The 16,222-nt window shown below is 36.3% G+C and overlaps 1 protein-coding gene across 1 annotated transcript in view; it reads left to right on the forward strand.

Moving 5' to 3' along the window:
• The first annotated feature begins 4,701 nt into the window (after window positions 1-4,701).
• Window positions 4,702-16,222, forward strand: part of TCERG1L (transcription elongation regulator 1 like) — a 60,627-nt gene continuing 49,106 nt past the window's right edge. The window contains exons 1-2 of the mRNA XM_029283364.1: window positions 4,702-4,798; window positions 6,720-6,845. Of these exons, the coding sequence (XP_029139197.1) occupies window positions 4,702-4,798; window positions 6,720-6,845 (223 nt within the window). The remainder of the gene's footprint in view (window positions 4,799-6,719; window positions 6,846-16,222) is intronic.

The raw sequence follows: 16,222 nt of genomic DNA on the forward strand, positions 1-16,222 counted from the left end.
GACATTAAGGTGTTGAATCTGCCATTGGTTGGTGCCTTTGTTCTGTACATATTTTGATTATTTAGATTTTGAAACGACTGAATCCAGATTTATCAAAACCTTATTGAAGGTTTCCCGCTCCACCTGAGTCAGCTTCAGGGAGGACTCAGATGTCTTTTTAGAGAAGCTCAAATGAGAATCTGCCACATCTAGGAATGAATCATTAGCTCACCCAATGATTTGTCCTCTTCCAGCTTTTCTGCTCCATCACCATCACCCAGAACAAACAAGAAACTTTACCCTGGACTTAAAGATAGTTACAGATGCAAAATTCTCTAACACAAGAATGTCTTTCATATTCTTTTTACATTCCCCAATGATCTCTGGAGAATCACTTCTGCTACAACAGAAGAACAGTCACAGTAGTAAAGATCAATGCTTTACCTTTGATTCTGACTAAGAGGAGATATAATAACATCCCTTATACAGAATGTTTCTGCATCTCTCTTTGCATCTCTGCAGTTGAATTAGTAAGTGATGTTTTTTTTTATTTTTACCATCTCCTCTGCTGTGCTTGGCATGCAAAGCTCATACCTCCTCTTCTTACTCATTGCTGATTTCTCTGCTACTAGGAGTGCAGTGAAGTTTTGCATAATTGCAGTTGTTAATAAAAAGTACTTGATTGTATTCTAATGCTTGCTAAGGGCACAGAACACTATCCGTCCGTCCATCCATCCATCCATCCATCCATCCATCCATCCATCCACATAATCTTGCTATGACATCTTGAGTTTAACACACGCATAAATGCACCTTTTGTCACCTGCTTCTTTTTGTGCACTCTATAGAAATGTATTTTGGGTCTGTAGTAAAAAAATTGTTGGCCGACTCTAGAAACATATCTAGAAAAGGACTGATAGCCCTTTGGCTTAAATGTAGGTTTCTGCCCTTCTGTTCAGTGGATCATAGACACCGAGAAACATGTTTTTTTTCTGATTGCCTAATAATATTTATTTTGCATGTATGTCTGTGTTAAACTCAAGTATTCTTGTAACATGGTAAGCGTGTAACATGGTAAGAGTGGGCAATAGGATTTATTTTGGTGAAAATGCTAATGACAATGATAGTGAAAATAATGGTTCACAATCTTTTTGTTATTCTTGATGCTTGCTTTCTAGTTTGTTACTTGGACACATAACACTCTCAGAAAAATACAGATTTAAGCAGCACAATGCCTCTGCTATAATAGAATCATAGATGTATCCTGTTAAATTGCCTATAAACATACATCCTCTCTTAGGCATCTGCTTCTTTTCATATAAGTCTCCATCACCTCAATCACAGAGTGATTACAGATTCTTTTATAGCTTCCTAGCTTTTATCAATAATCTCTTTGTTTTCCTTCCTTCATCTTCGTAGCTTTTGTGAGCTTTATATTTTTTCCATTTTGACTGTTACAAAAGATGAAAACATTTTTAAGTGCGAAATAGCATTAAAATAGTATACTTCTTATTCCCCCTCATTATTATGTGAGCTGTGGATAACAATTTATTAAAAGAAAATTTCTGAAAAAATATTTTTTCTACATGCATCAAAGCCCATTCTCCATACACAGAAAACACTGCAAAATGTCATTCTTCTAGCAGAACTGTGCAAAAAACCCACCCCCCAAACAAAAAAAACATGGATACATAAAAGCTTTTTCTATATATAAAAAGGTCTGCTCCATATTTACCAACAGCTAATAGATGAAACCAAGAGTGATGAAACCAAGAGTGATGAGGGCCACCTCTTTAATGGACGATTAGGAGGAATGTCCATCAAATCCAAATCTCCATTTCATCTGAATTCATACATTTTATAGAGTACATTCCATTTGCATAATTATGTAATTGCTGTTTTGACTTGATTGACTTGACATTGTTGACATATGACATAAATAGATGGAAAGCATGTAAATTATATCAATTAAGCAGACTGCTTCAGACAGAACAGACTTAATTTTTGGTTTAGGGTGAAAGTAAAATTTTGTCTATAGCATCCAAGTCTTTTAAGTGGGATTAAGCTCTTGCTCTCATTCTATTGGGTTTTGTTTTTTTGAACATCTGAATCCAGACATAGTATTGATTGATCACCTGAATTGTGTTCCTATCTTATCATGTAAAAAGAAATGGCTTAAAATGTGAGAAATAACAATAAGTGCTGCACTTAACTGTGCAAAAACAAATAATGCTGAAGTACAGTATCAAATCCCATCAGCTTAAGGAAAGTTGACAGAAGGGATTTTCTCTCTTTTTCTCTCTTTGTGATGACCCAGATGCTGAATTCAGAAAGGGCTGTCTTGCGAGCTCTCCCATTTCACTTTCTGTTTCTGTATCTTGATATTCAGAAATTAAGATGAAGTATATTACTCTCCTGATTCTTATCCTATGGTAGGAGCATAGAGATCTCTTAAATAGAAGTAATGCTCCCCTTTCTAAGAACACAACAACTTGCACAATGTGTAGTATTAAAACTGGACGATTGCATATATTAGCCTAATACAGAAGTCCCCAACCTTTTGGGCACCAGGGACCGGTTCTGTGGAGAAAGGTTTTTCCACGGACCAGAAAGTGCATGGTTTTCTATGCTGCCTGCGTCCCACAGATGGGGCTTTGCTTGTTTGTGCGGACCGATTGCTGGCATGCTGTGGCCCGGTACCGGTCCATGGATCGGGAGTTGGGGACCCCTGGCCTAATAAAACGAGAAGTTTTACTCCAGTTGCTGGCTTCAAAACCAATTGGAATCGTTCTTCTAAAGACAATAGTGGTTCACTTTATCATAAATGAACAAAAGGCCCATGAAAACCAACTACTCTCCTCTCTTCTCCCCTCCCCTCTCCTCTCCTCTCCACAACAGGAAAATGTTCAGAAACATGTTAATCTTAATGACACAGGACTGGAACTGCAATCAAGGAGAGGTATATCACTTGCTGGTACAAAAACAACCTATTGCTAGGGACTATAGTTAGGATTTGACCTACTCTGGTTTGCCTCTAGGAAATGATGATAAATATATTACATAAGAATATGTAGGGAAACTGAAAAAAATCCCTCTTGAATACTAGAAAATTTAGAATTTTCAAATTTTGGCAAATTAGTGCATCGTACCAAATGTAAATAAATAGGTACAAAACATACTACTAGAGAAATGTATTCCCAACTCTATATTTTACAGTGAATATCTCTACTTGGGCTGTGGAAAAATACAAACAATAATGAAAAAATATGATGAACTACATACAAAGATATCTAGGAATACACATTTTTGGTCAACTATTTAATTAAATAACTAATAAATGAAGTAATTATTACTTTATTAATGAAAACTAATGCGGTTATGGTATTAGACTAACAATAACACTAGGGTCTATGGAGATTCTCAGTCATCAAGGTCATAGTTATCCCAAAGGTGCTTTTTCACGAGACAGCAGGACTTTCTTGTTTTTCTAGCACATTTGCTAGCACATTTCTTTCAATGTGCATTTCCCATTCTTGCCTGCTTAATCTCTACTATGAATGTAAATAGAAACATTGACATTTGCACTTTTACGCAGCTTCCTCGTGAGTTGGAAATCTTTCCTGCTGTTTGAGCTCACCCAACTGTTTGGGATCATGTTCCAAGGGTTCTTTTTCAAGAGGCAACTGGACTTTCTTGTTTTTCTTTGAAGACATTTCACTTTTCATCCAAGTAGCTTCTTCAGTTCTGACTGGATGATGGGGACCAGAAGGATTTATATTCCTTGCAGGCAGCTGATCATTTGCATTCTTTTAGAGAGTCCTGGAAGCCACTTGGAAGTTTATCTGTGTCCTCAGGATGACCTGAGTAGTGCAAATGGGTGTGGAGCTTTCTTGGAATTGCTGAAAGGACTGTGTTGTAGACTGGAAATAGATGATGTCATATCCCTCCCCCTCTGCTGAAAGAAGGCTGTTCAATTGTGACATAGATGGCCTCTTTGACCCCTCTTTCAAACCAGCGATCCTCTCTGTCCAAAATATGGACTTGGAATAGCACTAGGGAGGCTCAGTTAGAAGTCTACTCTCACCCTTGACAGTTTAACTTTACTGGATTATCCTTGGCAGAACATTATCTTGATCCTAATCTACATTGCACATTGTGAGCAAAAATAAGTGGGGGGGGGAGTACCATATCATACTACCAAGAGTCCCTGAAGAAAAGACAGGATACAAATCTAATTTGTGTTTCACCAAATGAGAATTTGGAGAAAAAATGAAAATAATAGGCAATCCATCCTTTATATTCCTGGACTGTATTTTCACATTAGAGAGTAAGGCAGCCATTAATCTATAGAGGGGTTACCAAGATGATCTTCTCATTTGATTTTTTCCCCCCCAAAGATATTGTGGTTGATGTGCACAAATTTCTCAAATGTTTCAGGGGGAAAAAGGAAGTTATCTCCCTCTTTTTTTAAGAAGGAGAAGGAGAGAAGAGGGAAAAATACCAGCACATTACAGTGGAAATCATGTGCAGACTGATGTTAGTTCTACATAATGATGATTGGTGGGGGGGGGGCAGGGGGAAACACAGCTAACAAAAGTAGCCTAAGTGTATTTTGCTGGCTTTTGTCACAGTGGCTTTTTCAAGGAGTAAATGAAAAATGTGCATGCAGAGAGTGTTGATTAGAAAAGCAGAAAGTACACGAGCTAGAGTCTTTCTGCGGGTATGCAAAGGCTTGAAAAGCAAATCAGAAACAGGAAGTCTGGCACATCCTTATGTTTACCTAAGATAAAGGAAAAGGATGGAGCAGAAGGTCCTGGAGGTTCCCTTTCAAAAGCCAGCTTACTTCATCTGCATTCTGAATGGAACTTATGCAGAGTGTGACCAAACGTTGAAAGGGACTTGTTGAGATGCCCACCCTATGACATAATCTGCCATGTGCTTGTCTGTACAAGGGAAGTAAGCTGCAGATGCAAAGAACAACATTGCTAAGGATGTGGTAAGCATTCATATATAATCCAGCTATGTTTTTTTCTAAGGTATCTAGATTAAACACCTGTACAATATTCAGGTGTTTGTTGGATTCTTTTCAGAGCGGTTTTCTTAGTCTGTTTTTTTTTTAAATTGGAGCTGCAATGAACAAGCAAAAGTACCGATGTCAATTTCAAAACGTAACAGGTGTTAATGAAAATACATATTAAATGAAGGCTGGTCCAGCTCCATGAGTCTAGCAATTTTAATGAAATTTTAAAGACCCTACTTGTTTCCCTCTTCAGATCAGTGAAATGATTATTTTTGAGTTAAATTAGATATATTGTATAAAAAATGTATGGACTTGATTGGTTACAGTGTAATTTTTGTTAGATTTTCTTAGGATTGTCATCCGGGGAGGAAAAGGATATTAAAACATTCCTTGTATGTAGCCAAGTCCAAGTCCCAATCCCATGACTGCTACTTGCCTTTTATGGATGGTAAAATCAAGCAAGCAAGGATTATGCTTAATAATCTGTTTAGATTATTCTCTGAATCTCTTGCTTGCAATGATGCAGTGAATGTAGTAGCAAATCTTACGGGGGGAAAAGATTTGTATAAATATTTATATAGAAAACCTTGAAAACTGCATTATAAATTTGTCCAGAAATTGCTAAGTTAGAAGATCTTATGCATTTGCCTAGAGGTTGTTAGGGACTTCCCTTCTTGTGGTAACAACGTGTTTTGCAAACCATATTTAGCTATTTATTTAAAGAAACATAACCTATTTTATTATACATTTATTCTCTGTAAGAAGTATCCTTCACATCTCCAAATCTTGACCAACATATCTATCAGCTCATACTTTGCTAATAGTCTTTCATCGATATATATTGAATTGAATTCATTCATATCTTGTTTATTTCAAAAACAGGTAGAACATTAGTTCATATCTGAAGGTGTCATACCTGGATTATGCTAATAATTGATCTGTACGCTTTTCTAACTCTGATGTCCTTGCATTGGTTCATATCCAGAAGACTCTGCTCCTAGATTTCTCTGGTTATGCTCCTCTTTCTTTCTTTCTTTCTTTCTTTCTTTCTTTCTTTCTTTCTTTCTTTCTTTCTTTCTTTCTTTCTTTCTTTCTTTCTTTCTTTCTTTCTTTCTTTCTTTCTTTCTTCTACCTCAATTTTGGCTGTATCTTTAGAAGCTATATGCATTTAAATGCTGACTTTTCAGGTCATGCATACAAGAACAACCAGCCTATTTGAACAACCTGACTCCGATTCACTTTACCTGTGTGTTCAGCTTCATTGTGTGATAAGTTTTTCCTTGTATAAAAATGGCCCCTTATAGTTTATGGCTTTTCCCACTTAACTTTCTGGAATCAATTCTCCCTTGAACTTTGTTTGTTTTAAAGAAATCAAGTTAAAATGCTTCTTTATGCAAAACCTTTATGAAACTAGAAGAACCTTCTTTCTCATTATTCACCAGAGATTTATATTTTGGTTGTGCACTGTTAATTATATTGCATTAGCAAATGTCTTGCATTGAGTATTATATTGTTTTATTGCAGGTTGTATATAGTCTTTTGGTTTTCCTGTTCTGCACTAAGTTATAATTGCACATTAAATTAAAATTTACCACTACTAAATAGTTAATATTTAGTTTCCAATTACCTCTCACATTTATGATAACAAATTCAGTCCCAGGATCTTTGCACTTTTTACCTAGTGAAAAATTCAAATGTTTCTGTCCTCTTTTGTATGCAGGTATTGCTTCTAGACTCGAGACTTGCATGACTCCAAGGATGCCAGCTCAAGTCACCAGGGTAGCGGCTATCTCATCACCAGCTGTGACATTCATGGCAACCAATTTGGTGGATCAAACATTAGCAGGTGTGTTTATGTTTCACTATACTGATTATCCTGCTAAAGCATATGTTGTGTATTTGCATACATTTCAACCAAATTGTTTCCTACGTTGTAGAGTAATGAAAAAACCCTGTGCTAACAGAAGTATTTTGAACTAAATCTAGCATGGTTACACAGCAACTGTTGTAGGATTTGCATCAACTGAAGAACAGAGGAGCAGCTACGTTTCTTTCTTTTTTAAAAAAAGTATTTCAGAATGGTTTAAATTTTTCCTTTTAGACCTTTGAATCAAATAAATATTTTTCTCTTAATAAATAAGACCCGAGCAGTAACATTTTAAAATTCTCCATCCTTAAAATGTCAGCTGCAAAGGAATACCTCTATTTATTAAATCATAAGTATTATAGAAATCGCATCTCCACTAAAATGTCCTTTTACAGAAATGTCCTTTTCAATCTTCAGCAATCAAAGGCTTCCATAGGTAGTAACTTAAAACACTTTCGTGTAGGTTAAAATATTTTGCCACCTGTGGACAACTTTAGGACAGCTTACGAGGCTTAATGCACTTATTTTGGTGCATTTTGGTCAAAACCTGGGAAAAAGCATATAGTCAAGAAACCAGTATCACCTAATATAAAAGTTGGTAGCATTGTCTTGAGTATGTTCATATGATACATTGATGTTGGCCTGATCATGCTTTGCTCAATTTGCCCAGTTCTGTAAAGTGATACACTAAAGCATAAATTAAGTAGACAGATAGACTTTGTTGTGCAATATACTAGGCTAAAATATGGGTTTACCCAACATACTTCACTAAACTGGTTTTCACAGTGCTTTTTTTGTAAAAAAAAAAAAAAAAAAAAAAAAGGAGCCGTAACTCACACATGTCATACAACCCACCTTGCCTACCCTACAAGGTTCCATCCCAAAAAGGTGCCGGAACTCTGTTCTGGGTGTTCTATGACAAAAAAAGCCCTGGGTTTTCAGTTTGTCTTGTGAACACGTTTATTATATAATTTCACTGCTCAAGGTTGACTCAGCCTTCCATCCTTCCGAGGTCGGAAAAATGAGGACCGATAAAATTGTTGGGGGCAATATGCTGACTCTGCAAACCGCTTAGAGAGAACTGTAAAGCACTGTGAAGCGGTATATATGCTATTGCTATTATATAACATTGTTTAGATCAAAGCAATAGTAGAAGAAAATAAGACAAAGGCATTGTTCAAACTCACATTCGAGATCAACAAGCTTAATGAAATATCAAATCAGTAGCCTATTTTATTTTCCTCCTAGTAAATAACTCTTATTCTAAGAAACTGTAACTCTTAGCCAAATATTATTTGATGCAATTTTTCAGTGTTTCCCGTATTCCTGTTCCACATAAATTTATGAATGCATAAAGATCCCTACAAACACTTTGCTTATATTGGTATCAACTTTGTATACCAGTTCTCTATTCACAGGTAGTTTATGGTGTATTGATGTATAGATTAGTTTGTTCTGTTCCACAGTTTTCATTCATGTTTTTCAGTACACTCTTTAGTCTGTTTTCACTCATTACAATTGTTTTAACTCTGATGCAGAATTTGGAAGAGCAAAATCTCCTGGATAACTCAGTTTTGGATGAGATTAATTAATGATTGGATTTAGCAGAGTCTAAATTTCAGTCTTTTTGGATGCTGTCTGTTGCTCTTCCTCCTTTTCAGTTTAGATTGGAATCTACCACATTCAATTTCTTATGCATCCTAAGATACCCTCCACCTTTTGCTTTGTTAAAAAGCTACACCTGTTTCAATCAAGAATATCAGCATATCAGCTGAAATAATGCATTGGGAATGTAAAAGAGCCTACCTTTTTAGACTTAAACAATAAGGACATCTGATTCTGTTTGCATATTTTGCAGCTGCACCTCGTTAATAAATACCTTACCTAATCCTGTGCCCAAGTCTTCAGGTTAAGTTTTTTCCACCGGCTACTGCAGATGTTTGCAGGTTGACAAAACAGAAATTATTTTGCTAGAGAAACTATGACCACAATATTGTTAGCATGTGGGCTAATGTAGTAGAAATACATGCTTTAGAGATAAAGCTTTGACATTTTTACATTTATGGTTCAAATTGGGTGAGATTGAGTTTAATTGTTAATTAGAATTCCAGTCTGAAAATCATGATCACTTTATAGGAACCAAATATACTTTATTTCCTTTGCTAGATCTTTGCTGTATCTTTGATATTTGGGTACATTTTGTAGAACCTGAGAAAGACATTTTTTGTGATTTCTTAGATCATTGTGGAATAAGGGTTTTTTTTTTTNTGGATTTATGTTATTTAAATTTTGGAATTTTATGATGGTGATTCAGATTTGAAGGGGATATTATCAGGAAGAAACTGAACCATAGATGCATTTTGAGCAGCTTTGATAGCATCTCACATGACATACAGACAATTGTATGTTCTCACATGACTGTTTTTCTATCCATCACTGCTTATCCTTCAGTAGAGCTATCTACAGACCCTTTGCATTTCAGCCTTTCCTCCAGCCAATATAATCACACCCAGAGTTTTCTGGTTAGCTTTTGTGGACTGATTATCTGGACAGAGGCAAGATGGATGAGTAGAAAGAAAAGGATGGAGTCCAAAAATAAGCAGGAAGAAGGAATGTGTTATTGCTGTTGTGAGCAGTGATTGAGATCTTGTTAGGCCTGTTTCTCACAGCAATAATTGTAGAATTATTTCTGAAGAGAATGCCTTTCTCAGATTCAACAGCCCAACACATCTGGCTTGTTCCCAATGGCCATTTCCAGTTCAGCTCTATAATGGTCTTGGGGAGTAATCTGAATTCTGAGTCTTGGGAATGTGATGGTTTGGACCAGTACTGCTTTCCAGATGATAGGTACAGGAAACGGACATCTCCGTGAGATCTTCCAGTTAGAAAAAAGCCTGTATTCCATTCTCCAATGGGTGTGTGTCGGGGGCCAGGATTCAGTTTTAAACTCTGATACTGACAATGTTGCTTCAGCTCAGTCTGTGGATAGTCACCTCAGGAATTTTCAAGCCACGATTCATCAGAGAAGGCCAAGCACTCATAGGCATCTCCTAATCAGCTGGAGCAGTCAGATGATGAGGAACATCAGCATCAGACTTTGATACATGCAGTGGCAAGCAGAGCAATGCCAGTCAATGAGGCTTCTCATTAGGCAAAGGGCACAGCCTGAATAATTGCAGCCAGCTGTGTGCAGGCAGATTTATGTATTGGAAATTCCAGTTTGTGATTCTTGTTCCTGTGTTCATGAACCATTGACTATTGGATTGGCAGACAATTCAACTTGTTGCTCTAACTTCTGGAACAAAATTGGATCACTCTATGGCATCCTAGACTTCAATCAGATTTATTCAGGCAAGCTCCCTTTGCGCAGACCTTGATTTACAATCTTGTCTACTGTTATCTGCTTGAGTCCATAGCAACTATGACTGAATGTGTATGTCTGCAACCTAGAAAGAACAGATTGGTGTATGGGAAGTGCCTCCCTTGATAAGTCCAAAGAAGCTTCTCTAATACAGGTAGTCCTTGACTTATAACTGCAACTGAGTCCTGAATTACAGTCATTAAGTTGTTCCTGTCGTTGAACAAGGCACCCCATGCAATCCCGGCTCTCCCCACTACAGTCATTATGTGCAGAGCATGGGGTGTCTCAGGGATTGTGAGGTGTCCTGGTTGCTAAACAAATGGTCATAAGTCAAGGATTACCTGTATATACAGAAGCTGTGCAACAGGGACAAATTGGAGATTATATTTTTATTTATTTAAAACCTTTGTATGGTTATCCAATTCAAACAATGTGACTTTAGTTGGTTATATAAATGTTTTAAGTAAAAATAATTAGACAAACTTACTCTCAAAACCTAAAATGTATATCAGTTGGTATATGTGTGTTTTTCTACAGATACGATCTGCTTACTGTAAAAAAATAATTGAATCCATTAGAAATCCATTAGAAGCTCATGTAATTCTCCCTAACTGGAGAATTAAATAAAAACGGGGTTGCCAATTACAGATAATCCTTGACTTTCAACAGTTCATTTAGTGACCGTTCAAAGTTACAACAGCACTGAAAAAAGTGACTTTTGACCGTTTTTCACACTTATGACTGTTGCAGTATCTCCATGGTCACATGATCAAAATTCAGATGCCTGGCAATTGGTTCATATATATGGCGGTCGCCATGTCCCGGGTTTATGTGATCCCCTTTTGTCACCTTCTGACAAGCAAAGTCAATGGGGAAACCAGATTCACTTAACGACCATGTTACTAACTTAACAAATTAAGTTTGTGGCAAAGAAAAATTCATAAAATGGGGCAAAACTCACTTAACAAATGTTTCACTTAGCAACATAAATTTTGGCCTCAATTGTGGTCATAACTTGAGGACTATCTGTATCTGATGGGTAGTCCCTTTCCTCTAGTTATTTCCTATCTCTGTTGCCCTACATTACATATGTTCTCAATTATATGAATTGCTGCCATTTCTTTTTTTGAACTGACCAGTGATTCCTTGTCCTTTTAGGAATATAGATGGACAGAAATGCAATCTACTCTACTACCAATGTTAAATGGGAAGAATTCCCATCCATTATTACACTGATTTTTTTAAAATGTCCATTAAAAAACAATTAAACACTTGCTTGTTTTCCTAAACCTATACTATGAAACTTTAGCTAATGGCATGGCTGTTAATAAAAAGTCCACAAGAAACTTTTTTGCCTAATATTCTACCTCATATAAATTTCCCCAATGAAGCATTTTTAAAAAGTTCCTCTATTTGTTAAAAAAAATAACTATTCTATTTGGAAAGTACAACCATCTCAGAAGTATATTCCTTTTCAGATACATCACTCTCACAGTTTATATGTGTGTCCAGATGGAGATTGTTAAACGGAGAGGAATAAATACCAAATGCCATTCAAAACTGTCATCTATACGGTGATGAAATCCATTGTGACAGATCTTGCAAAACCAGGCCAGTAGATAGCCATGGTAGATTTAAAAAAAAAATATTTATATTCTTACCAACTCTCCTCTTAGCACTTTTTCATCTTTTTCCTAACTTGGCATGATGGATAGGAGGAAATGGGCGAGTGGGGGAATCAATAAGAAAATAAGGTGACAGTAGGTATAAGCATCAATAAATTCACATCACTCCATACGCATTTAGAGAGTGGTACACACATACTGTAGATACTTGGAATGCACAATCTCCACACTCAGACCTTGGGATAACATCTAGAGCCTCCATGAGTTAGATCCCAAGCAGCAACATTTGATCGAAGTGGGAAATTATTAAGAGAGTGGGGAACATTTATATGTTGACTGCCTTTAATTTCACTTAAAGTCAGCTTGCATAAAGAAGGGGAAATGCAACTTCACTATTTACTAAAAAATGTCCACATAGCTTGGTATTACTGACATGTATTGGCAACAGGATTTCAAATGGGAGATTTTGAAGACCTATCTAGAGATGCCAGAGGTTAAATCTCAATCTTTTGCATGCAAATAGGTGCTTTTCACAAGTCTCTATTTAGTTCTGGAAAAATTATAGCCATAAGAACAAAACCATTCAAATTCAATGTGTAATTTTCGTATTCAACCTGTAATCAAAATGGGAACAATTTAGAATTAAGTTCTTTACTATAACTTGGGGTACATTATTCCCCTTCCATATGCTTTATTTTATGAGAACTTTCTGAGTCTTTTAATCATAATCAAGCTGAATGAGTAAAGCAGATATCTCTAGATTTTTGCCCAAATAAAGATCAACCGCTTGGGATGAAGGTGAATCATTTATTTCAATAGCATTGGGTGGTCGTGCAGAAATCCAGTAACAGAAATACAGGCACCCTAGATTCACCGTATGCGACATCTTTTTCCCCAAAAGGGATCTATTGATTTATTGTTTGTAATCTGTATATCATTGTCTCTTGCATCCACGATTGCCCCTGAATTCTGCCATTAATCACAACTTGTTTTTTTATCAGCAACAACTAGAGGAAAATGTGCTGGGTTATGATGCTTTCTTTTTTAACAGGAAAGAAGCTTTTCAATCAACCGCCATTCATTTTTTAGTAGTTTGGTTCTACCTGTCATCTGAGACATTTCATGCTTTAAGGGCCCACAAATCAATATTTATGAATAACTAAAATGCTCCAAGTCTACTTCCCAACTGGAAAAAAGAGATGCTTTTGAATACTTTTGCAAAAACATGACAATTAAGATACAAATATGTTTATAAGCCTTATTGATATTGTAAGAATGAATATCTAACTCAGTGGTTCTCAACCTTTTTAATGCCGCGACCCCAACCGGTCGTAAGTCAAGGACTAAACCGGTCGTAAGTCGAGGACTAAACCGGCCGTAAGTCGAGGACTACCAAACCGGTCGTAAGTCGAGGACTTTCCCTGCCTGTGAGCACCGCACATGTGTGGTTCCGCCCCCTGCGCCGGCCGAGGCGTAGCTGGCAAGCGGCAGAGACGGAGCAGGCCGACCACCAGCTGGCCCAGCCCAAGGAAGGTAAGGCACCCGCCGGAAAAGGGGAAAAAAATTGGCGAACAAAAAAATGGCGGACAAAAAAAATGGCAGACAGCCTTGCTTGGCGACCCCCGTGAAATGGTCGATCGACCCCAAATGGGGTCCTGACCCACAGGTTGAGAACCACTGATCTAACTGGATTACTCCTTGGATAATGCATAAAACTGATTGTTGCCAATATTTTATTTACTGTGATTTAGAATATTTTGATTGTATTATACCTTTTAATGGGAATAATTTATAGTACTCTGTTCTTATATTTCATCTAATAATTACTGAAATGACTGTTTTTGTGGTATACTGGCTGAGATGATCATTATTTATTGGAAAGTATGTTTTATATTCACTCCTGAATTTCCTTATAAATTATTTAAAAGCTCTTATTATTCTATAACCATAGTTAGAGGATTCTTTTAATTCAGCATTTACTTCATATCTCAATATTATTTTTCTTGTTTGCAATCCTAAGATGTACCAGTCTCTAAAATAACAGAAATATCAAAATAACGACAACTTCTAAACCGGTTCTTGTGATCTTTACCGGACAAGAAAGAAAAGATAGAGTAAGATTCCTAGGTTTTAAGAGTTATAATGACGTCAAGAGAGAGAGAGAGAGAGAGAGAGAGAGAGAGAGAGAGAGAGAGAGAGAGAGAGAGAGAGAGTCTCTCTCTCTCTCTGTGTGTGTGTGTGTGTGTGTGTGTGTGTGAATAGAGCCTCCCCTTCCCGAAAAACAACCAATGATTAGCAATGGATTTTAAAGCCATCTTCCTAGATCACCTTTATAGCAACAATCTAGCTATTATGAAATCTGTATCAAGGTTGCCCAACTAAATATAATTGTTTAATACATCTAAAATGTATTTAAAAAAGACTAACTTTTAAAAAAAATGAGGTATGAATTTTTTCATCTGCAATATTCTAGTGGATGTGAATTAGTTTAAATCTGTCCTATTAGTACATTCTTCAATAAGAATTTATCAATAACTGAACCATTCTATCTTACTCCGAGAATTCTGGTCATGATTTATCTTGGTTGTCATTTCATGGATTCCTGCTGAGAATACTACCAGTGGCATACTGGTTCCTTGGAGTTTGGAATCATTGGAGCAGAATAAGATGGTTCCTTCATAAACCTAAGCTTTAAACTACACTTTTATAGGTTCCAGCAAATTTTAAGTTAGGCAAGAAGTTTTAAAATTCTTAGAATCTCGAAATCAAATTGCTCCTGCCCTATATATCCTTCATCAGCATAACTGGTTCTTTAGCTTAAGAATAGAATAGAATAGAATAGAATAGAATAGAATAGAATAGAATAGAATAGAATAGAATTCTTTATTGGCCAAGTGTGATTGGACACATGAGGAATTTGTCTCCGGTGCATAAGCTCTCAGTGTGCATACAAACAACAAAGTGATAAGTCATGGATCATAAATCACAAGATACAATCATAAACCATAAGATGTAAACAACAGTATATGTTTCTGAGGATAATGTTGCAGGATCCAATCTGTGTTGGTCACCGGGACCAGAATATTCTGCTAGAGAGAAGTTCCCGGTGGAAGGGCTCCAGCATGAATATAAAAGCTTCGAAGACTGAACCTCTGGACCTGGTGACTGTCCCAGATTGGATCCAGTTCCTTAGCTTATATCCATGTAATTGATCAATACCTTAAATTTGTTTCCGTCCTAAATTCATGGTTATCTTTAAAAGAACAAAATACATTTTTCAGTCCTAAGACTTAATAATAGCAATAAATCCTACTGAAATTACTAAAAATTTCCTCTGAATAAACATGAATAGAATGGATCTATACAAGTGAATATATTTTTCAGTCAGTTTTATCTCAGTAATGAACTTTGCTTTTACAAATCCATTTTCTGTTTTTGCACTGTTTATATTAAATAAAACAAGACTTCATAACCCCAAATGAATTTTGATTGCCTGGTGTTTTGTGCTGTTTTCGAGCTGGAATTTATTTGATGACAAAATCATGAGAGTTAGTGGAAGATCACAAAATGAGGAATACTTAGGGATGTCAAAGTGTTCTGCTGCTCAAGCCCTTGGAGAGTAATTGAATAGGCTTAGCTTTTCTAGAACAGGCAAAACATCAGAGCCAATTATGTTTGCAAAAAGTCCTGGGCATGCAGATTGCTTTGCACATCTCTATAACTGTTGCAAAATCAATGATGTTAAAGGAATATTTCCTACAAATCAAAACAAATCTAGCTTTCCCATTGTCTCCCAAATTCACTTTCCAGCAGGCATATTAAGAACCTATTATTCAAAAATGTTCATCAGTCAGACACTGTATTTTGTAAACAACACATTAGTTGCTCCTGCAATCTTCGATAAGAGAAATAAAATATCAGGGACTTTAACCAAAATGCAGATGAAAATGTCAAGGGTGTGCAACTAAACAGAAGTGGTCTGTTTGCTTATGATCTTTTCGAAAGACCTACATGGCCAGTTTTGTGCATTCACATAGTTCATAATTCAAAATAGGTTGGTTTATTTCACAATTTTGTTCTCTCTTCTAAGGATGGCTTAGTTAGAATTTTTGTATGAAGGTATGTTTTTGGGTCTCCATTTGCAGCCCCTGAAACCACTTCCAAACAAAAGTGAAAATGTTTCCTGTCATTTTAACACAGACAAAACTCCTAGGTTTAGAATTAGCACCAAATAGGTTCAGCAACTTTTCTATTTCTTCAAAAGAAGGAGAAATGACATTATCTCTTCTTCATTGAACACACCATAGGTTCATTATTCAGGAGGAAGCATTGTTATGTACATAAGTCTCTTCTGTGCTCTTGAATTCTGT

This window comes from Protobothrops mucrosquamatus, unplaced genomic scaffold (genome assembly GCF_001527695.2).
Source record: "Protobothrops mucrosquamatus isolate PMUCROS unplaced genomic scaffold, P.Mucros_1.0 scaffold62, whole genome shotgun sequence".
Lineage (NCBI taxonomy): Eukaryota > Metazoa > Chordata > Lepidosauria > Squamata > Viperidae > Protobothrops > Protobothrops mucrosquamatus.